This window comes from Nannobrachium achirus, assembly GCF_963921795.1.
Source record: "Nannobrachium achirus genome assembly, chromosome: 9".
NCBI classification, from domain to species: domain Eukaryota; kingdom Metazoa; phylum Chordata; class Actinopteri; order Myctophiformes; family Myctophidae; genus Nannobrachium; species Nannobrachium achirus.
The window spans coordinates 31,175,424-31,199,151 of NC_137818.1; the positions used below are offsets into that span (position 1 = coordinate 31,175,424).

Consider the following 23,728-nt stretch of genomic DNA (forward strand, 5'->3'; position numbering starts at 1 on the left):
AAGTAGTATTACATTGACCTGGAAACCGGTTGACCTGGTTCAGTAGTAACATGTACAGTATACAAAGTGGTTCTCCTCTGACCATTACTCATGGGTTTAAAGTATTGCAATACCTACAGTACAAAGACAGACCAGGGAAAAGACAGGAACTTGAACAGTCAACTTGATTTAGGTAAGTTTGGGTCTCAACTCAAATTTACACTGCTGAACACCTTAAAACATGGGGTCTTCAACAGGGGGTCCCGGGACCCCTAGGGGGTCCTCAGAGTTACTACAGGGGGTCCTCCAAATCTTCCAATCCTTTTTATATTAACCACTTCACCCTAGTGTCCATATTCTGAGAACTGTAGCCAAAAATAGCAGATCTACAAGCTCACAACGCCTCGTGCTGCAAGGCGTTGTGAGCTTGTAGATCAGCTAGGGGAAAAATAGCAGTACATAGTGATACTGTAGGTCATGTTTACAAAATATAGATGATTTAAGTGGTTAAATGTCTGAAAATACACATAGACTGATGACACTGCTGTCAAACAAGTCTATGAATCTATCTCTGAAATCGATGAAAATCTGCATCACACATTTATACAATATTTAGAGGGGGTCACTGCTTCATCTCTCTCTCAGCTAAGGGGTCCTTGGCCTGAAAACGTTGAAGACCTCTGCCTTAAAACACACATTTCATTTATATATGGTTTCCTTTATATGGCATGAAGTAGATTTCACACAATGATCATTACTTCCTCACCAGACTGTGAGTGCACATTCCAGTTAGTCAGCCCTGACCCCTGTCTGCTTTAAGCCCTCTGCTGCTGACTGATACTTTTTCCCGTGTCTGTCTCTACCAGGTACATGGCCTAGCTGGGGGGCCCCGTCCACACACACACACGCACACACGCACGCGCACACACAAAACAGTAAATGACAGACAGAGTGATTGCTCTGTGCACCTGCCAGGCATTGGTAAACCAGAGGAAGGAGAGTGGCCCAAAGGCTAACATGTGTTACATGCGATTATCCAATGTTAGCTGGTGTTTCTGGTGGCCACGGATAATGGTCCCGTCATGAAATAGCCAGGATGTCTGTTTTGACTGAAAAATAAAACTAAAACTAAATATGAACTTTAAAATGTTTTTATTCAACGGGTCTTTGGTCTCTGTTAGCATGTGCAACAATGTCCCTGACCTGGACACTCATAACATAAATATATTGACTGAAGCCAAAACCATACAATACAGCACATAATCAAATTCAAGTGACAATTTTGTGTAGAAAACATTATCACAATAAAGTATATCATTAGTACGTATATATCATGGATCGGCCATTTACATCAAACACACATTCAGAATAAATACAAATAATAAATAGGTTTTATATTGTTGCTAAAACCTACTTTTTAAAAAATTACAGTGTACGGAAAACGAAGGCTTGGTTGCTTGGTTGTTTATAGCGTTGATACATTCTCCATTTCCCTTTCCTTCAACCCACATTATCCCATCATCATTCACTCATGAGGTGAACCTAGTGCACAACTGAACAAACATTAGTTGTGAAGAACACGAATCCCTTCGCAATTCCTGGTCCCCTCTCTACGGTTCTGGATAGCTGCTCCGTCCTCAATGCCCCGAGCATAGAGACGCACCAATTGACCATGGATCCTAAGGGAGAAAAAAACAGCATGGCAGATGAACGACTGGCAGAATGGTAGGCCTACATGATGCCATTGTGAATATAGCAGCTTAAACATATAAAGTAAGTGAGACCCTTGTAACTTGTGTTTAATGATCTTTTTTCTGGTGTCCCCACTTGATGCTGGTTTACAACTAGAATTGGGTGCCTCCATCAATTAAATTAAACTCAATTCTTTCCACAGTGAAGTACAAAACCGTAAGAAAGTGGGGATTTAACAGGGTTTTATAGGGGAGGTCTCTCAAGCCTGTCTTTGGCCCCAGTGACATTAGTATCTGACCTGATATTCAGCACAAACTACTAGAAAGACGCCTCAGGGCGACACGAGGTCGCGCCATGTCTTGGCCATGTGGCCAGTGATGTATATCGGACCAGTTACCCATATATGGAGACCCCTGGTACACATATATGGAGATCCATGGAGATATGCTGTGAGACCCCAAACATGCTTACAGTTATTCGTAATGTGAAAATCATCTGACATCATACATACAATCCCTTTTATGCCCATACATGGAGATCCCTGTCTGAACCAGCCACACAAATATGGGCCATGTCTTGGCCATCTGGCCAGTGATGTATATCACCTGTGATATCACAGTGATGTGTCAGGGGAACCACAGTGTCAGGCGTTATAGACAGACAGACAGAGATACGGTCTAGCTGTGACGGTTCACATACTAGTAAGACGCCCCAATTCTTGGCCATCTGGCCAGTGATGTATATCTGACCAGTTACCCATATATGGAGACCCTTGGTACCCATATGGGCATTCCCATATGAAGTCCTGTTAGATATGGGCTTAATATTGATGACATCAGGGAACTCCATATCTGGGCATAAAAGTGATTCTGTTAGTTTGACTCCACAGTGAAGCCAGAGTGTGATGTCAGAGCGGCAAACCCATTCTGTTAAGAGTGGTTCCCCTGACATCACAGTGACATCAAAGCATGATGTCAGAACGACAAACCCATAGAACCACAGAGTCAGGCGTTATAGACAGACAGAGATACATACGGGCAAGCTGTGACCGTTCACATACTAGGTAAACTGCGACCTACGGTCACAATTATAAACTTTGATCAATTCCTCACCTGCAGGAAATCTCTGTGAAAGGCAGGATCTCTCCATCACAGTTCCACACGGAGACTGAAGGCGACTTGCTACAGCACAGTCCACAAAGCAGTTCATTCTTCTGCTTCTTCTTCTTGTCGTTTCCCATCCCTCGTGCCGCCTCTCCCCCCGCCAGATGCTGCTGGGATCCATCGCTGCTCTTGGTCTCGCTGCTTTGTTCAGCTGTCCCTCCACCCGCTGCCCACTCCTCATCCTCATCCTCCTCTTCGCCCGGAGGGAGAGAGAAACGGATGGCCTTCACACGGTGAACCTCCACGAAGGGCAGATCGAACTAAGACATGTTAAAAGACAGAGAAGATACAATACAGATATTAACTCCTATGGTCTATGGTTGGTCATTGTCCTTATGGAGCTCTGACGCTCGCAGCTATAATACTGTATATTATACTATTATATTATACTGTATGATGCTCCTTTATATTCCTATTTTTAGCTTTATACTTGTGTGTGTGTGGTGTGTGTGTGTGTGTGTGTGTGTGTGTGTGTGTGTGTGTGTGTGTGTGTGTGTGTGTGTGTGTGTGTGTGTGTGTGTGTGTGTGTGTGTGTGTGTGTGTGTGTGCGTGCGCGCACGCTGCCAGTAGGCCAAAGAAATAAACGCTCTATTCCAGTGTGTCAATGACAACTATGTTATAGAATTTGTGTGAATACATAATCTCACTGTCCCTCCAGGCTATGGGATACCTGTCTCAAGTATGTGGTGGAACTAGCCAATCGAGTGGAGTGGAAGCTATCCATCCGGTGTTACTACTATAGTATCTACTAAAAAAATATTTTTTGGCTGTCCGTCTGTCCGTCACACTTTTGCCCCTACTCTATCTGGCACCTGATTTCTCACATGGCCCTCTTCTAGCGCCACCATCAGGCCAATTTTTGCTAAACACATTTTTGGACACTGCTCCTACAGATGATTTTGGCCTAAAATCACGCAAAGTGGTACACAGTATCTCTAAAGTCATGTCATCAACATGGATCTGTCCCATTTCCCATATTCCCTGGCTACGATTGCCTTCTAAAGTTTGTGTATGCAACATGACGGTTAGTCCGAGCGCAAAAACATTGTGCACTTTATGAAAGAAGCATGACATTTGGCACACAGTTAGAACATGCCATATGGAACATGCATCGCAGATTTGTCTTGGGAAACTTGTGGGAGCCAATCAAAGTTGCTCTCATAGACTTTACTATAGAGTCAAATAATACAAAAAATAAATATGCTTTAAGTAGCATGTGAGGGGTCAAACTAGGTGTTATTCGGGATTCTGAATCCAATGCAAGCATTTATTTTGCACGAAAAACATTCCTTTCCGAGAAACGGCCGCCACAAAACTTTGAAAAGTGATGACTCATCACTAAACCATAGTTTTATGTGGTCCGTTTTTAGCCCAAGGAATGTTTTTCCTACAAAACAAATGTTTGCATTGGATTCAGAATCCCAAAAAACACCTAGTTTGACCCCTTACAATTACATGCTACTTAAAGCGTATATATTTTTGGTATTATTTTACTCTATAGTAAAGTCTATGAGAGCCCAACTTTAATTGGCTCCCACAAGTTTCCCAAGACAAATCTGCGATGCCCCTATAGCCAAAAATGTTCCATATGGCATGTTCTAACTGTGTGCCAAATTTCATGCTTCTTTCATAAAGTGCACGATTACATCAAAATACTGCCCGAAACGCCTGGACTAGGTCACTTATCTCCCGATTAAGTCTTACTGGTATATGTCTTTTGTTTTCCTTCTATGAGAGCAATGCATTCTCATGTAAACATACTTGGTTCAGCAACATCAATTCATTTGGAAATTCAACAACACCTTGGTGTGTGAGGTGTGATGTAAAACCTATACATTTAGAGATACTGATTGTTTTTGTGCGGGTGCTAGCCGCTCCAGTACGTGACTTTGTGTGTAATATGTAATAAGTATACACTGTCCATGTGTATACCGGTATGTACATCCCCTGTCCGTATGTCCCTTTTCTGACTGGACAATATGCCCCCTGTGACATCATGTGGGTCCATACATCATCATCATACGCTTCATACGCTTCATCATCATCACAGCGCGGCACTCGGTGCCGTGCTGCGAGCTTGTAGATCTTCTATTTTTGAAAGGTTGTGAAAATGTGTGCAAATCTTTGAATATACTGTATGTATTTTTTAAGCGAACATTTATAACTAAAACTTTTGCTTCTGGGGGGTCCCTGGAACTAATTATTTTGAGATACATATCATGTTGGGGGTCCTTCACATGAAAAGGTTTGAGCAGCACTGACATAGCAAAAGGTTTTTCAAAAATAACAGATCTACAAGCTCGCAGTGCGGCACTCTGTACCGTGCTGTGAGCTTGTATATCTGCTATTTTTCAATAGTTAACACAACTACTGCCTCTTAATCTGAAGGTTTGCTTGGTGCCTCGGTGCCACGCCGTTTCCTCCATAGGCCGCCGCTATTATTTTGAAGGGCTGGAAGGGGGTTGTTTTTGTTTTTTTGGATTATCACTTGACGGCAACGATTACGTCATCTAGTCACATGACAGTGTGGGTCCAGAAGGGAAACATGGCTGCGCCCATCCCGAGTCTAGAGTGTGCAGAGTGGAGACCCCTCTTTGTATACAAATGTCTTTTATGAGTTATTGAAGTGTCTTTATGGGCCTCTCAATGGATTTACTATGGAGGAGCTTCACTTCGCGTGCACGCCCGACGTGCGTTGTAAACAAATCGCGGACATTACCGATGCGGGCGGGACCGGAGCGACGTACAGTAAGTAATAATATCTTTACTGTATATACAGTACCGTCAACGGCGCCATGGTATTAACCCTTTCAATGACGGTGAGCGTCGTCAACAGCAGCAGAACAGTTAAAGCACAAAATAAAGCATAATAAGTAATTCCCAGTCTAAATGGATTAAACCCCCTACCTCTATGACGACACCAAATTCTGTGCTACTCGAACCCACTATTTCTTCAGGAACAGTATTTTCAACCGCTCACTTCACTTCATACCGGTGTGATTTTTTTAACAAGCCTCTCTAAAAGAAGGTCTATGGAACACTTGCCTGGCTCCAGCCAATAGACCCGCCCACTCTCTGAGTGGACTGCTTCTCTTGGTCTGGTTTTGTCATATGACGCGTCTCTTTCTATCGGTGTCTTGGCGCACCGACCAATGAAATCAATGCAAGACGGAGGAGGGGTGGGTCTAACTTTTGAAAATCAACAGAAACAGTGGAGGGAGGGGTGGCTCACCAGAGCTATTAATTGCTCCCTTTGAACTTCAAAGGGGTTCTGAACTGCAGTCATTGATTGAGCCATACAAGTGTAAATAGCTCGTTAGTGCTTCTCTCTAATCAATGAAACATCAAAGACAACAACTTGATGCCTGTCATACAGGGGGAGGGGGAATGTTTTGTGTACACAAGTCAAACACAACCCCTCCCACCAGATCTCTTGTGATTGGGAATTTCAAATTTTAAATCCCCTCCCCTTTTAAATCAAATAGAATAGGGACAACATCAGACTCAAGCTCCAGCGCAGAGTCTGAAATCAGGCTAATGGAACACAACAACTTTAGCTTTCTATAAGGGTCTAGGTTCTTTGCTATGTGGACTTAGCAGTTACTGTACAGTACCTCATCTATAGATAATGTGTTCCTGTTTCAGTGTCACAATGTTGTGGCAGACACTATACAGTACCTGGTCCTCTGCGGTAGTGTGTCTGTGGAGGAAGGTGAGGAAACCTAGTGGGTGAGTCTCCCGCACCAGGATGAGGTCCGCCGTCCCATCGGCCAGGTGAGCAGAGGGAGACAGACCCAGAGGACTTTTGGGACAGGAGCTGGACATGCATGTGAGAGCCACACACCTGAACCTGCCCTCCACTCTCACCCATCCAGCACCTGGAGAGAGACAGAGAGATAGATGGGATGATGCATTTCAGCCATTGTTAATGTTGTTTGTGTGTGCGGACTTCGCAACGTTCAGCACAGGGACTCCCTCATCTGACGGGTCGCTCGGTGGTGCCTCTCGTTGCTCAAGTCCGCTTCAGCCCGTCATTTATACAGTTTTTCAGCGGAGCCGTAGCACTTGTACGTCTTCAGTTTGAAAATGGCACTTCCGCGTTCCAGGAATGCGGAAGTGACAGAGACAGCGTCAAATGACGTTGACGGGACCCGCGTCACGTCAAACGTTTGGTGGTCACTATAGTAGTAGTACTATTTGGGAGTGAGTACTGTATATGTGTCGTTCCATCTTGCCTTGTTACCTTCTGAATCATTAGTGACTTGGCTGTAATGGGAGCTGTACAGTGAGCCACAATCTGAAGACGGGGGAAACAGCTTCTCGGTGCTCCTTGAACACACACTGCACCTAAACAACACACATGAATATCTTTCAGTGGGACACCCAAATAATTCTGTATCAAATACCTGTGTCACTTGCCGACAAGAACTGGTATTCAAGCTAATGTGTCACGATTCAATGCGTTAGCTTGGAGACACGTCGTACTATGTTGTATTGTAGTACAAGCACTGGGTAACAAACCAAATTTCCTTGGATTCCTATTGTATATGCATTTACCTTCTACTCAGCAACAGCCAGACAAAGACACATGAATACTCTCACACTCTAGCTCATCTTTCTTCAAGATCAAGTTCCCCTAGCGTTGGCATGGTTCCTGCCCTCCTTAAGGTAAACCCAACACCTGAGTCTCTGTTGCATGTGGCAACAACGATGATGAGCAAACTGTGAACTGAGACCATGTCTGGGGCACTCATGCAATTATGATGCAACACTTTCCCACATTCCCATGAGGGGAATTGACTGTGTCCTGAAAACTAGGTTAATCTTTGTTTCTTTGGCCTGCCCTGACCTAGGTTTTCTGAAAAAAGTCAAATATTATTCAAAGATTACAAAAACAAATACGTTGCTGTAAAATGTGTTCCCGGCCTGTAATGTCAGCTCCTACATTTCTGGGATTGGTATTGGGCATAAATAGGTGTTCCGTCAATTCACAAATGTGTTGTAATCAAGGTACAAGGTCAATTTGGCATATATCTAAACAACATACCTGTAATAATTATGGCAACCCACTATAGTACTTGCCCAACTTCATAGGGTAACCCCAAAAGTTTGCCAGACTACAGCCTTCCAGTTTTGACGGCACACACTTGAGTCATAATGTCAAATCGACCGGCTTCATCGGAACAACAAAACGACAAACACACTTGAAATTTCCCAGAATTGCATCCTTCTAGTATTATATTAAAATATTATAATATTGGCAGTAGTATTTTCGTTACCCAGACAGGCAGCGTGTGTTGTCCCTGGGGCTGGAGAGTGGCTGGTCTGCTGGAATGTAGTGAACTATGCCTGCATAGGTCCTGTTACTCAGGTACACCATAAAACCTAAGGAAAGAACAGGGAGGAATAAACATGTTCTGTATACACTGTATGCAATTTCAAAGACTTCATGTACAGTAACTCAGCGGTTCTCAAAGTGCAGTCCGGGAACCATTAGGGGTCCTTGAGGGAGCTCCAGTGAGTTTGAAAAATCTTGAAAAATGATGACACATTTGACCTTTTTACAAAATGTAACAACACAAATCTTCTCTTATGGGAGTCTGCAGCTGGACATTAAAATGTTTCGAAACCCTGCAGTGAACTCTCCACTTAACCCTACCAGTGCCAGCCCCTAGATGGCGCCAAAGAATGCCAGACTTTCTCCCATAGGGGACTGCATTAGCATCCGGGGACTCACGTTGCAGTGACGCGCGTGCTCACGTTCGTGCACGTCATGGAAATGTCCCGGATGATAATGCTAACAGAATAGCTATTCCCATTTTGTCATTTTAAAGATCATTTTTCGGCGATTTCGCCGTAAATAAACCTCGCGCCACATCCCTAAAAACACAATCCAGAGATATGGGCCTCCAAAGATGTGGTTTTTCATTGGATTCGGCGGCGATTCGCGGCTACGTTCGCGGCTCACGGCCGGCATGGCTTCCCCAGGATTTGGACCACTGGATTTTAAATTTAGGCTCAGGCTTCAGAAGGCCTCGGATCATTTTATTCATTTCATTAAAAATCCTGAACATGTTCGGGATAGGCACACTGGACTACGTTCCGGAAGCGGCGCTGAACATTCGGTGAACATTGGGGGTCTCAAAAATGTATTTTAAACCATTTTTAATGGAATATATTGTCGGACCATGTAAAATGGCTAGCGTAGGACGAGCCAGGACCACCAACGACTCTACAAGCAGCTCAGGGTAAGTCAATTAATTAAAAAAAATTGTTTTGGATTGAACATATCCCGAACATGTTCGGGATAGGCACAGAATGAGTTAAGAAAACAATGAGATTGCAATCAGGGCTGCCCATTTGTGTCAACATGTGTGTATAATACATAATTGTTGTCATTCTCAGGTTCATATTTTGTAAGTCTCCTACCGACCTCTGTCCCTGATCTTCTTCCCACTGTATCTCTGCCATGTACAGTCTAAAAATGTATCCCAAAAATATAACCTTCACAAAACAAATGCCATCATCTCCATTCCTCGCATTAGTTTAAGCTAAATAGAATAGAAAGCAGTGAAAATAGCCGATCTACAAGGTCCCAAAGTGAGCTTGTAGATCAGACATCTCGGGCACGCCATACCTGAAAAGTCATATCTGAGAGGTCCCATCCAGCGGTGTCTCTCGCTCTCTGCCAGCACGTCTCCATAGAAGCCATATCCCAACAGAGACACAGAGTAGCGGACCAGAGCAGAGGGGTGGTGGACAGAACACACATCCAGAGGTTGAGAATCTCCTGCAGGGTGTTTTAAAATACACAGAAGACCAAATAAGTGAGTCTAGGCCTCTCAGCATGGAAGAAAGGGCTCCGGATTCAAGTGATTTCCATCAATTCAGGAACTAACTGATTCTGTGTGGGGAATGGGGATTATTATATTGATGTAGTGGTATATGCAAGGGAAATATAACCAGGGTTTGATTTGCTGGGGGCATGGGGGGGGGGGGGGGGGGTGTTATAATGTATCCCTGGTTCTGGACTGAATTAAATTCAGATCTAGACTGTAGAATGTGTTTATGTTTGATACGATCACAATTTAACTAATTCATTAAAAGAATATATATTACCACATTAAACCTGACATCCCTACTATGGGCCACATTTTCTTTTTCAATTCAAAAATAGAAAAAAATTAAAAAAAAAGTACATTCACAAGCTCACATGATGTGACACATTATGAGCTCGTAAATCATCTGTTGTCACTGTATGTTTGTTTGTTTGTTTGATTGATTGATTGATTGATTATTTTATTAGACAAAAATGGAGAACAGTACAAGTATAGTCAATACAATAGAAATGTAGTACAGTCCAAGTACAATTAAACACCCTGCCTAAAAGGAACATCCCAAATAAGTCCTTTTACAGTCTTTTTTACATTGGAAGTCCTTGGTATTCAATTTATGGACATAACAAATAGCAAGCAAAGAAAACATTCAATAATATCGCAGTTATAAAAACACTAAGGGGGAGGGGGGTGCTCACTTCTCGCCTGTCTATATGGGAGAAGTGATAACTACCTCCGTCTCTGGCCTTCTGAATTGTGAGTTTTCAGGGTAGTTTTGAAGGATGCCAGCGAGCTACATGTTTTAAAGGGGTGGTGACATCCAAAAATAAATTTTGAGTTTTTTATGCTTTTTTTAATGTTTCCTGGCCTCAATTACACCAAAAAAAACGCAACTTTTGACATGCAGTGGTTTTCCTGCTATCTGTGTGTTTGTGCTGGTTTCTGCATAATGAGTCTCAAACGCGCAGTTCATTGGATACTGGACTCATACGTCGTCAGTCGATTCACCCCCCCCCCTCCCCCTCCTCTCTCCCCTCTCCCAGTGTCCCTGTCTGTATTTCTCAGGTATTTCTCCACAGCCCAAGTTTTGAGGAAGTGACCTCTTACATTATATTATCCTTTAATTGTAAATATGGGCATACAAAATATATTTACCCATTCGGATATCTTATTTACATCAATATCCTTCATATCAAGTAGTCAGTTTATGCTTTTGTGAAATAATGAAAATCGCTATATATCGCTATGTATTTTCAGCCCTGGCTGGGTCCGTGGACAGCGCCTCCCTCCTCATCACCGAGTCCCCGAGGACAGCGCACTTTTCCCGGGGGCAGAGCTCCGTGGACCGTGGAGCAGCCGACTATAACTCCACGCTGCCCTGTCCTCCCTCCACACACACGGGCACGGCGACTCGGAGAGCAGACAGTAAAACGCTATGATAACACAAGCAATAGGTGGTTCTCTAAACGGAGGCATTTAGACAAAATATGTTACTATAATAACTACAGAAGGACCGTGAAGTGTTTCTGCAGCGCGAAGCAGAGCTATAACGTTACCGCGTACGGTCTAAATTGAACTCCGCGGGGGTACAGATGTAACCACAGAGATCCGGTAACGTCGGTCCCGGGGAAGAAAAAAACACTCGCGACTCTCGATGCTGTTTAGTGTGTGCCTCGTCAGGGCTCAGCTCAGCCTCTGTGTGTCAGTGTGTGTGTGTGTGTGTGTGTGTGTGTGTGTGTGTGTGTGTGTGTGTGTCACAGTGTGTCTCAAAGCAAAGCAGCGAAACACATGCATCGCGTCTGCGAGCATGCATCTCTCGGTCATTGTGTTGGAGCTGGGCGGACCTCTGTGTGTGTGTGTGTGTGTGTGTGTGTGTGTGTGTGTGTGTGTGTGTGTGTGTGTGTGTGTGTGTGTGTGTGTCGTGTGTGTGAGCGTGCGTGCGTGTGTGGCCAGTGGCCAGTGGCCACTTTGGGTACCAGTTTGAGAACTGCTGGCTGAAGTGAGTGATTTGTATTAATAATCAAAATCCAAATGATTGTAGTGGAGAGATAAAGTGCATTTGCCTCTGAGATGTAGTGGAGTAGAAGTATAAGAATTGAAAATTGGAAATACTCAAGTAAAGTACAAATATTCAAAATTGTACTCAAGCTATACTAATATTTGTTAGAATGAGTGGGAGAGAGAGGCTCCCCTGGTGGTGATTATAGAGTATTTCAGGTGAACAGACCGTTTTTCATGACACCTAAACAGAGAGAGAGACCATGGCTCCATGGAGTGGATTTTCAAGTTTAAACATTTTAAAACATGTTTTTAGGACCAGGGCAAAGACTTTTATGATTGGTAAAAACAGAATGTCATTTAACCTTTAAGGGAGGTAGTCAAGAAATTCCACACCTGTGTGGCAGTGTTGTAGAAGCAGAATTTACCCATATTTGTCTTATGGGTTTGTGTTATCAGATCGTTGTTTGCGCTCCCTCAGGTGTTGTGGCTGTGGGGGTCGCTAACTTTTTGGAGATGTCATATACATATGAGAAGTACATACAGTACACCATATACCTGTAGGGAAGTAGTTAAGAAAATGGAAGCCCACTATTTTCTTTTGCAAATCGAACCCTGAACGATTTCTTACCAATGATGATGTGCAAAGCTGATGTAGTGGGATCATTCACTCCCACAGTGGCAAAACACACACAGTCTGTAGAGCCTGTAGGCACAACACAACACAACACGATGAAAGCGCCACTCAAAGCAACATTTTAAAATATGTATTTATGGGCTGATATACTGCCGTGTGCGTCACAGCATCTGTTACCAGCAGGAACTATCCCGATGTGAAGGTCACAGGGCTGTAAAGTCACGGTGGGATCATTCTCCGATAGGCCCGCCTCCTGTTGCGTCCGTCCAATCAGGCCGTGCAGTATTTCGCTGAACATTCCGTCCCCGCCCACACATACCACTCTGTTGTGAGCAAACACAAGAGTTTCTGTCATAAATCCACCTATGAGTGCAGTTCAGCTGTAATGCTCCTCATTCCACTGTGTCGGTTACACCCACATGGAGGACAAGGTCTTACCCGTCAAAGCCTGTCAGGTCTTTCTTCAGTAGGTGATCTCTGGCATGGTTTGCCCGCTCGGTCACTATACAACAGAAGCGAAGGAAGAATTACCACACGAATTACAAGCATCTTTGAGTAATTGAATATGCGAATAGAATATTTGTATTGGCGTAATCTACCAATATCCATTAATGGACAAATGGAGAAAATTAAAACAAAGAAATCTGAAGCTTGTTTCCAGTGTGGTCCAACACAATGGAAACGAGCTTCCATTGTGAGAGAGGCCATGGTCAACCAGTATGCTAACTGACCATGGCCATGGCAATTGTTCTCACACGAACAAGTTTGTCCACCATAGACTTTCACAGGTACAGTCAGCAGCGAGGGGGGGGGGGGGAGATAACTGCCTCTATTGTTACAAGAAGCCATCAGTTTCGCCAAGCAGTGGTGTTGTTAGAGGTACAGTAGTATGAATTAACGTATTTCTAAACATGTCACGGGCAATATTGGACCTCTCAGAGGGCCTCACAATGGGCCCCTAATTTAAAGCGTTATACAAACCTGGAGGCTGTATGTCTGCTGTATGTCTGTCTGATATCATCTCCATATATGTATATATATGTATACCGGTATGTATATATACTGATCCTATCGACTTCCCTTCCCATCACACAGGCAGATACACAGAGATGCTGTGCATTTAGGCTATAGATAGATAGACTATTGAAAACCTTCAATGGTGATGTAATGTGTCACAGAGGTACGTGGTCTTGTCTTACCAACGACATGACAGCTGATACCAGCCAGCTCAAACAGGGGGGCAACCACAGAATGGTAGATCTTTCTTCCTCTCTTCTTTCCTCCAAATGGGTTGATGAACACCAACAGTCTGTGAGGCCGCAGAGGGCCTGGTGATGACAGATAACCACACAACAGTTTCAAACAAAACACTGTAGGACAGTTACAGTACACTGCCCTCAAGGGACTGTTAGTGATAGTGGAAATAGTATAGATTATAGATCTATAGAGTATAGATCTCTGGTTAAGTCTCTGGTTTCACTTTTTCAAATTGATTACAAGATTCTGCATGTTTGGATAAAATGTGGAATTTCCAAAATCGGGATCAGCATCGGACCCAAACATCTGGCATCGATCGAGCTCTAACTCTAGCTTTGGCATGGGATCAACTTTGACCAAAAATGTTGGACAAAATGTGGCCATATCTTGCCAAATAAGGAGATGACTGACGTCTGACATCATAGTTTGACGTCATAGATCACATGAGACTGACACAATATATGTCCATGTATGGGCATTACCAGATCTGGGCTTAATATTGATGACATCAGGGACGGCCCAGTTAAGGCCTGTTGAGAACACTGAGCTGGTCGACTCATCATTGTGATGTCAGAACAGGTCAGCTATATTCTTCTAATGGCTAAGAAATGAATGGAGAGTTGCGTCCTTACTGTGAGTTTTGAGGGCAGCTCGTAGTTGTGTTGTCCACTGATCTCTGAGATCCCGACTAGGGCAGCTGAACTGGATTCGGCCAAGTCTCCATAGCAACCCATAGGAGCCACCACTGCTGCTGCGCTTCACATAGAAAACTGAATAAGGGAGATAAGGAAGATAAGGAAGAACTCAAAGTAAACCAGGGGTGCAACAATTAATAAAACAATCGATAATCCAATTTTTCAACAACAAAAGTTGAAATAGATCTCCAAATCTCAGAACGCAGCTCGATGAGATTGTAGATTGTCTGTTTTTGCTATTTTAGTATGACTGCTTAACATACCGCTTAAGTGGTCAATCAGACTAATCGCTTTTGTCAACTATAAACTATAATTCTTTCACATTGATTTGTTGATAGGCTATATTAAAACAAAACAACAGAAGTCCCCTGATTATTTAATTAATCAAAAAAGCTATCAATTAATACTAATAATTCTTAGCAAATACTTTATAGTTGTATAAAGTAGGCTACATCACTGCAAAATGAGCTATGGTCTCTACTTCTGCCTAAGTACTACCAGCTAATTAATGCTCCAGTAGCCTACACAATGTAATGTCATAATGTGATGAAGTGGGTTTTGCTGAACATCACTTATGATGCTTAATTAAAATTTGAAAAGGAGAGCTATAAGCTACAGTGTATGTATGTCAAGAAGCATCAAACAGTACTTATACTGTTTATAGTAGACTTTTTCAAAAAGCATTCAGAAAGTTTATGTGAGTAAAACATTAATGTGCTTGTGTGAAGTTTATATGAGGGGTATATTATTCACACTCTTGTCTAATTATAGAATAAAAGGGCCTGTTACATGAGCAATGTTTAAAGCTACGTTATTGTTTGGTGTAGTACAGCTCGGTGACTTCTATTTTCCCTTAATCACTTTCAACCCATGGCATCTTTATTTTGGGCATGTCATGACATTTTCCAAAACCTTTCAGAAAGAGCAAAATAACCAGATGTACATTGCATCGACACGTGCGTTGTGAGCTTGTAGATCAGCTATTTTAGGGGGGGTTGTATAAAGTATAAAATAGGGCACAAGTGGTTAAACTCACCTGTGAAGTCTTTGTCTTCACTGTCTTCAACAGACTTGAGGGGAAATATCGCCACCCGGTCCTCTTCCACTCCGATCAATTCGGCCACTGGCACTGAAACTTGGGGAAAAAAAGAAGAAGGAAAAAAGGCTATAAGTATCAATTTAAAAAAGAAAAAATGTTTAAATCTTATCAAAAAAGGAAACTGGAGTAAGTAACTTGATTAAACGAGGCTACTTCCAGCACTAGAGCTATTCTGACCCTTTCCACCTTATGGAGGAAAATATCTATTTTGTTGCATTTTGTTATGAATCAACACTAACATTATACTGTAGGCTACCCTCAAGGGCCACCAATGGGGCTTTTAAGCCGTGACATCATTTTGTAGTCAGACTTCCAAGCAGATTTATTGTCAATATCTGTCCTTCGCTATTTCAGCAGATCCGAGACAAAAATAACAACTAAAGTATAATTCTACCACTTTCCTTTCAACAACAAAGAGAAGAAAAAATAGTAAATAGTAGAAATAGTGAAAAGATTCACTTTTTTGGGGGGCAAAAGTTCTCCTCTGCCTACAAAATGATGTCAGACTTAACAGCCCCTTAAGATATTAGAGAGGATGTCACTGTGTCCTGCTGCTGGATAATGTTCTTGGGCTGCATTATGTGAACTTCAACTTGCTGATGCTGTTATGAGTTTTTGGCTGATCCTATGGTCATGTGTGTGTGTGTGTGTGTGTGTGTGTGTGTGTGTGTGTGTGTGTGTGTGTGTGTGTGTGTGTGTGTGTGTGTGTGTGTGTGTGTGTGTGTGTGTGTGTCATGTGTGTGTGTGTGTGTGTGTGTGTGTGTGTGTGTGTGTGTGTGTTGTGTGTGTGTGTGTGTGTGTGTGTGTGTGTGTGTGTGTGTGTGTGTGTGTGTGTGTGTGTGTGTGTGTGTGCGCACCATTTATGTGTGTGTGTCACACTCTTCTCTTTGTTATGATTGAGCTGGTTGCATGTCTTGTTGCTTGTTAGTGCTGTTCTTGTTCTTTCTCACATTTTCTGAAAACAGGTATCTGAAGGTGGTCCATATAATCATCAGGGTGAACGATGCCTCATACAGATTAAGTGGGCCATTAAGTGGGTCATTGTGTACAAAGAGTTTTAAACCTATCTCAATATCTGTAGTCTTGTGCCTGCATGCTGTCAGACAGGATGGGTGGCTTTAGTGCATACTGCATAGCAACAACATTGCGTGTTGAACAGGCTAATTATGCCTGCGTCCATATTTGTGGTGTCCCCATGTTAACGGCTGGAAACAATATTCTACATGTTGCGCCCCACTCAACTGCCTTAATAATAGTCTAATTAACGAGTCTAATGACCAACCATATTGGAGACAGATTATAGTGGAAAAGTGGCACACTTACCGGTTTTCTTGTCACGATTTCTCTTGTCAACTTCAGTCCAGTTGAAGTACCAGCCTGTCAGCACCGCCCGGTACCTTTTGTTTCCGACCCATAAACTCGACTCCAGCCTTTGATCCATCCTACATCCGAAAATGTCCATTAACGCACAGGATCGCTTCTGTCACACTGTCTGTGCCCTACAAAGTGTTATGATCACATTTTCAGGCTATAACCAGGGAGGAGATCCATTCGATCTCGCCATCAATCGCAGCATCCGTATTTCACCAATCCATCTTCATCTTAAACACTAATACAAGTTAGATGCACAATAATGCACATATAAGCAGAGAGCGCTAATAATCTAGTCCAGAGAAAGTTCCAAACCAATGTGTTAACTTGCACCTATGTCATAACAACATAGGTGTTCCAAAAAAATATCCTGACAGTCCCTCCCACCTGACACCTGCACGCCGCAGCCTGAGAGTCCCGATTGGACAAGAGAAGCGGCGAAACTACAGTATACAAATGAATAGGCCACAGACTCACACAACCAGGTTATCCAAGGAAGGGTAGGATATTCCTGCATAACCAGACAGACTGGCGCACGCGCGCACATGTGCGCGCATAGCTAAACAGGTAGAATTTCAAAAATGAGTCCACTCATCATTATAATTTGTAATAGGCTAATATAATATATGATATAATTCACTCGTTATGAATACGTTTGTAATTTACATATGCTATAGCATAGTCAATTACAAAATTATTCATAACTTTTAATGTGTGTTTGTCACAAGATGAGTGTGTTGGCAGTGGCACTTGAGAACCACTGAGATTGATTGATTGATTAATTGTCAATTGATCGATCGAGCTTTTGTTCAATTGATTGGGTGCACTTTTACTTTCTGGGATGTAAATGCTACACAATAGGCTAAAAGTCTGTCAAATAAGTTGTCTAAATAATTGTGAAATTGTGATAAATAAGTTCAATATTTTCATACCATACGCACCCAGTATGAAACGCATCCAAACATTATAAATGCACTTTATAAGAAGCATAAGAAGTAGACTAATCAGCATTCAGCCTACAGTTGATTATTAGCCTAAATCATAATAACAATTAACAACTAATACATTTGTATTTTAGTATAGCCTAAACCTGACGCAAAAACAGTGGGCGCCTGGGTGTCTTTTTGGTCCAATTTAACCATTAACATTTTTTTAGCATCTCACATAGGCTATAAATTAAGTGAATGGTTCCGTCTGTCTGTGTGACAAACACATGTTAGTGAAGTTAACTACAATGTTCCAAAAGATATTTTCCGCTTTTGCTTCACTGCTATATTTCAGTGGTTCTCAAAGTGGGGTCCGGGACCCCTAGGGGTCCTTGAAGGAGTTCCAGGGGGTCCCCCCCATATAGGAACCTAATGAACCCATTTGGTTCCTATATGGGGGTTAAATAAATGTAACATTGATTGTTCAATATAAATTGGGGTCTCAGAGATAGAAATGCCATTAAATGGGGGTCCGTAGCCTAATGCAACTGGGGGTCCTTGAAATTAAAATGGTTCACCGCTAGAACTGTAAAAATCTTCTCTTATGGGGTCCCCCCTGGCATATCTTTTCAAATGGGGGTCCGCGGGCAAATAAGTGTCCATTTGGGGGTCCTTGACATGAAAAAGTTTGAGAACCTATATTTTACTGTGAAAAACATTTCATTCGCGGTACACGGCAGCTTATTTCAAGCACATGAGCTGTTATTTTGACAGCGCAGCCGCTGACCGGATATGTTTTAATGAATACAGCGAGCTTGACAGCTGCTGGCTGCATCCTTCCTTCCCCTCTCTGCTACTAGCACTTACACTTAGCTAGCTAGACAGTTTTGTACAGTCTATTAGTTTCTGTAAATATTATGAATTAGTTGACCTCTAGTCTGTATTACAGTTCACTGGTGTTTCCATAGCCCTGATACAACCCCCATCTGACAAAATGAACATACGAAACGCGAGGGTAAGTTTTGCCGACACAAGCTTTTCTAGCAGCCATGCAGTTCCAACCGGCTAATCTTAGCTAGCTCGTTACTAAAAGCTAACACGAGCAGTCGTTGTTATTAACAATGCTGATATTGTGTCATAAATCGTGCTTATGCTATTTATATATTTAGATGAATTAACAGCCAGGTGTTCCATTTCGTTTCTTCTCATACAGCCAGAGGACCTAATGAACATGCAGCATTGTAACCTGCTGTGTCTACCAGAGAACTACCAAATGAAATATTACTTCTATCATGGATTGTCTTGGCCTCAGGTAAATTATACTATTAATATAGGCCTACTTTACCATTTACATGTGTCCGTATATAAACCAAATATATAATATAGCCTACCCAACTCAAGTCTTCATTGCCAACATTTCAGCTCTCCTACATTGCAGAAGATGAAAATGGCAAAATAGTTGGCTATGTGTTGGCCAAGATGTGAGTATCTGTCACCCTTTTTGCACAATTGAATAAAGTAGATGTGATGTGTGGTGTTTTAATGGGTTTCGCCTGTTTCCAGGGAGGAGGACCCCGATGATGTCCCTCATGGTCACATTACATCCCTGGTGAGTCTGTGCTCCACAACAAAGAGACTGCACACCACAAATGATTGCAGTTATAAAATTGAACATATACATGAAAATTAAAATTCTGTTTGGATTTTAGGCTTCATAACCAAACAGATATGGTAGGATAGAATAAAGAGCTGTTGGACTCTTGGATGCACGGTTTGATCTCAAGAGTTACAATATTGTTAAACATCTGCATAACTTAAATTACAAGAAGTCTACACAACTAGAGAATGTAGACGAATTGTTATTTTGATCAACGTTTCGTGTTCTCCCTCCCATGGCACTATGTCAATTCAGCATGTAATTGTGCACAAAATAATAGATCTTGAAATGAAATGGGGTTGAAAACCACAGCTGTAGGGCATCCGCTGGCCTACTGGTCCGGGGGCATACCACATAGGCTCTGTGTAGCCTGCAGTGGGTCGCTGGTTCGATTCCCGAGGCTGACCAGATTTCACTGCATGTCACTCCCCGTCTCTCTCCCCGTTTCCTGTCAGTTTACTATCCTATCGAATAAATGCAAAAAGCCCCAAAAAATAAAAAAAGAGAACCACTGCTGTAGATTGTGTAGATAAGAGTCAGCCAAATGTCTGTTATATGAAATGTAAAAATAAGTCGCTGTCTGTGTCTTCCAGGCTGTGAAGCGCTCCCACAGGCGCTTGGGTCTGGCTCAGAAGCTCATGGACCAGGCTAGCAGGGCCATGATTGAAAACTTCAATGCTAAATACGTCTCACTTCATGTCCGCAAAAGGTAATGGACATTTTTAGCTGTCCATAATGACTTGTATTTCTGTGTTAATCAAACAATGCCCATCATTCTAGGCATAAGGTTTGGAGAAAAAAATGGGAGATGTAAAATCTTACAACATGTTGCATTCAGTCTTTCATTGGTTAATCGATGCATTTAAATATAATGTTTTGTAAAAATATTTTCAAAAACTGTGCTTCTCGTTTATCGACAGTTGCAGCCCTCATTTCTTTAATCCTTCAGATAATAACCAGGGTCCCACTCACCTAGCAACCCCTGGGTGTGAATAATAATTGTGCACCTGTGTTCTTGTTGCAAGGAACTTATGAATACTTATTTTCTCATCACAGTAACCGAGCTGCCTTGCACCTGTACTCAAACACACTGAAATTCCAGTAAGTCCTTCAGTCATATCTGTCAATCAGTATTCGTTATTTCATGTAGCTCATATTCATTTTGTTATATTGATACATTTTCCCTTGGCCTTTCACAGAATTAGTGAAATAGAGCCTAAATACTATGCAGATGGGGAGGATGCCTACGCCATGAAGAGAGACTTGGCCCACATGGCAGATGAGGTGACTTTCTACGTTTATTTTTTACCATACAGTAGCAATGATGGCGACTCTCTAGCAATGATGTGTTGTCTAGTTCTTTGTCCCTGATGAATATTTAACAGTCCTATATTATGTCCTGATGAAGACCGGCTCTGTCGAAACACAGTGACTCACTATATATATATATATTATACTTTTTGTACTCCTTTCTTTAATCAGATCACCGTGGGCGTTTTATGCTTCATGGCTCATATTCATTGTTTATAGAGCACTGGAGTCTGACGTTATTTACACCTACCCGGGTCACTTTTTTCGTCCCCATTCTGAGGAAAAAAAGACAATTGTTCACCAGATTTTCACCAGAAACACTATCAAATATGAGTGACTGACCATCGTAAACAATACAGAGCCACCTCCCCGACGATATCGCAGAGATATGTTTGTTTATTTTTGGACCACAATGCTTATATGAGATGATTTTAAGATGACCTAATGTTATTCTCCATAGAGAGCAATTGCTGCGACCCAGGTGATGAACGAGTGACGTCAGGACTTCGGTACTCTATTTACTACATGGTAACAACAGAACTGCTGGTGGGACAGCTTCCAAGCAGGCCACAAAATATAACGAGAAGCTCCTTGAAGTGAATATTTATTAACTGTAAAACTGTAAAGTCCAAAAGAATATTAGAATGTCATTGAAAAGCCAGGAACACAAATGGCTGTAAAGGTAGCTACATACTGATTGATTGCTTGCTATGCGTTTTGAACTTAAGACGGCATTGAAAGACTTCATGACTTCTCAAATCATATATTTGCATTTATCATGTAGCACAATGTACATGGTACAATAAATAAATCCTAATTCTGCTTTGCTCCAACTCAATGTAAAGAAATGTACCAATACAAGCATGCTGAATTCTTAAAAACCATTGCCAATGTGTTGTCTGTGGCCTGCAGTTACGAAAACCAGGAGTACGTGTGTTGGGACCAGATGCCCCATCTGCCCACAGCCTGTCGGGGTCTGGTGACCAGGAGAGAGAGGGGGAAAGAGACAGCGGAGGAGAGAGTAAGGAGCTGAGTGAAGTTAGCGAGGCCACAGAAAGCACAGACGTCAAAGATTCTTCTTCTGATTCACAATGACTCTTAACTATTTTTAAATTCATCGCTTACTCTTTTTTTTTTTTATCCCCAACCTCCTCTGATGCTACTTTGGGTTTCACCATCTTGGCTGTCGATAACTTGACCACACATTTTTTGTTTCAGAACTCTTTTTACTGTGTTGACCAACAATGGAGACTTGGAAAATGGGGAGAATGTTTTGTAAATGAAAATGATGTTCAAATTCACAACTGATTTCAAAAGTTTTTATTATACTTGGGTGGTGTTATGCTTCAGTAGTGGTCCCCAGCTTCTGTGAGATTGACAAAATTGAAGACATTTACAATTTGCCTCGGTCAAATACTACCAATAAACCTGTAAAATGAATGCATTTTGTACTGCACTTGTATCATTGAGTACATTTACACAACATGCACACCACTTGCTTTCTCTTCGGTGATGCAGGGAATTAATTTCCCCAAAGAAGGATTCGAAAGAAAAAAGTGAATTCCTTTACCATTACCTCTGCATGAACACCTTTATCAAGACTACACGACCATGAAGTGGCACTGCATAAGTACAATGGATAATTCCATAATCATTATGGAATTATGAAAATTACATGCACAAACTGGGTAAATTGACTTTATTGAGCTTTTTCTTTGGACAAAAACAGTTGGTCTGTTCACTGGGGTCTATAGGCTACTTTGCCCCACTCTTTATCTTTTTCTCTCTACATGAAATCTCTTAAAATATGTTTGCTTATGTTATACCAGGGATACTATAGTCCGGCTGCCAACAGGCCTCCAACAGGCCTTTACTGGCTTAATGTATATATATATTTTTATTGGCCTAAAATGTTGTCTATACACATTCATGAAACCACCTGCCGACCGCCTGTCAGTATTGAGCAATTTCTTTTATAGGGGGTAAAAGTTTGGGCCCATTCACTTACTACACTATACTATAAAGGACAAAAATACCCCCAAAACACCTGCTTTAGGTAGCATGTGAGGGGGCAAACTAGGGTTTTTAATTATTCGGAATCCATTGCAAGCATTTGTTTTGCATGAAAAACATTACTTGGGCAAAAAACGCCCCCCAGAAAATTGTGAAAAGTGATGACACCTCACTAAACCATAGTTTTCTTGGGCTGTTTTTAGCCCAAGGAATGTTTTTCCAGTCAAACATGCTTGCAATGGATTCAGAATAATTAAAAACCCCTAGTTTGACCCCTCACATGCTACTTAAAGTAGATGTTTTTGGGTGTATTTTTTCCCTTTATGGTATACTGTATAGTAAGTGATGGGCCCCAAACTTTTACCCCCTATAAAAGAAATAAACTGGCAGTCAGCAGGTGGTTTCATGACTATGTATATAGACAACATTTTAGGCAAATAAAAAAAACTATATAGCTTAATTTCATACCCCACCTGAGGGGCAGCCGGACTACTAGGGACTGGCTAAGACTGTTCTGCTGATTTTATTGAAAATCTAAGTTGTGTAAGTATGTGTCTAACATTGTTTTGGACTATGCATACCACACATCAAATGAAGCATTTTGTGTTTTCTGGCCTGACACAGAAACTCATACTTTCCTCTGCAAAGTTATTGCTCTTCTTGGTAATTACTGTCTGTCAGTAGTACACACCTGAAAATGTGCTATGACACGACACTAATGAATGAAATTACTTCCCAGTAAACCACTCTTAACTTCTTCATTGTAGCACATGTCCACATATTACCCACCACTACTTTGAACTGAAGTTGAGCAGCATAATTATATTAGAGGGATCAACAGATTTCCTCCTTTTTGTTGTTTTCTTTGTGATATTGATCAAAAACAGTAAATTCAGGGATATTCAGAAGGTGGGGCAACTGTTCTAGATTAGAGGAAGGAAGGAAACAAGGGGAAGGGTTTCTTACCAACCACACATTCTGTAGAGTACTAGGCTGATCTTAATGCTATTCTCTGTCACAAATTAGGGGTGTAACAGTTAATTGAACTAATCAATTAAAATGAATCTATTGCCCCACAAAGCCAAATGCAGTGA

At 41.9% G+C, this 23,728-nt stretch overlaps 2 protein-coding genes across 2 annotated transcripts; one reads left to right on the top strand and one right to left on the bottom strand.

The window, feature by feature from the left end:
- Positions 1–1,543: 1,543 nt before the first annotated feature.
- LOC308290772 (ceramide kinase) lies at positions 1,544–16,797 on the bottom strand (the record flags this gene model as incomplete). The annotated part of the gene is made up of 13 exons (XM_080732681.1): positions 1,544–1,658; positions 2,784–3,094; positions 6,513–6,712; positions 7,078–7,181; positions 8,114–8,219; positions 9,472–9,624; positions 12,300–12,374; positions 12,483–12,628; positions 12,744–12,807; positions 13,505–13,633; positions 14,195–14,332; positions 15,294–15,392; positions 16,680–16,797. 13 exons carry the CDS (start codon positions 16,795–16,797, stop codon positions 1,544–1,546), a joined length of 1,758 nt encoding a protein of 585 aa, XP_080588807.1.
- Positions 16,798–18,501: 1,704 nt separating this feature from the next.
- On the top strand, positions 18,502–22,203 carry naa10 (N-alpha-acetyltransferase 10, NatA catalytic subuni). Its single transcript, XM_080733450.1, has 8 exons — positions 18,502–18,668; positions 18,867–18,965; positions 19,076–19,134; positions 19,217–19,262; positions 19,904–20,019; positions 20,367–20,411; positions 20,510–20,594; positions 21,534–22,203. Exons 1-8 carry the CDS (start codon positions 18,648–18,650, stop codon positions 21,714–21,716), a joined length of 654 nt encoding a protein of 217 aa, XP_080589576.1. The 5' UTR covers positions 18,502–18,647; the 3' UTR covers positions 21,717–22,203.
- The last annotated feature ends 1,525 nt before the right edge of the window (positions 22,204–23,728 follow it).

Coding starts and splice junctions, on each gene's coding strand:
- naa10 (XM_080733450.1), top strand. CDS start 18,648: ATGAACATACGAAACGCGAGG. Junction 20,020..20,366: donor TCACTTCATGTCCGCAAAAG/GTAATGGACATT, acceptor TTCTCATCACAG/TAACCGAGCTGCCTTGCACC. Junction 20,595..21,533: donor TGGCCCACATGGCAGATGAG/GTGACTTTCTAC, acceptor TGTGGCCTGCAG/TTACGAAAACCAGGAGTACG.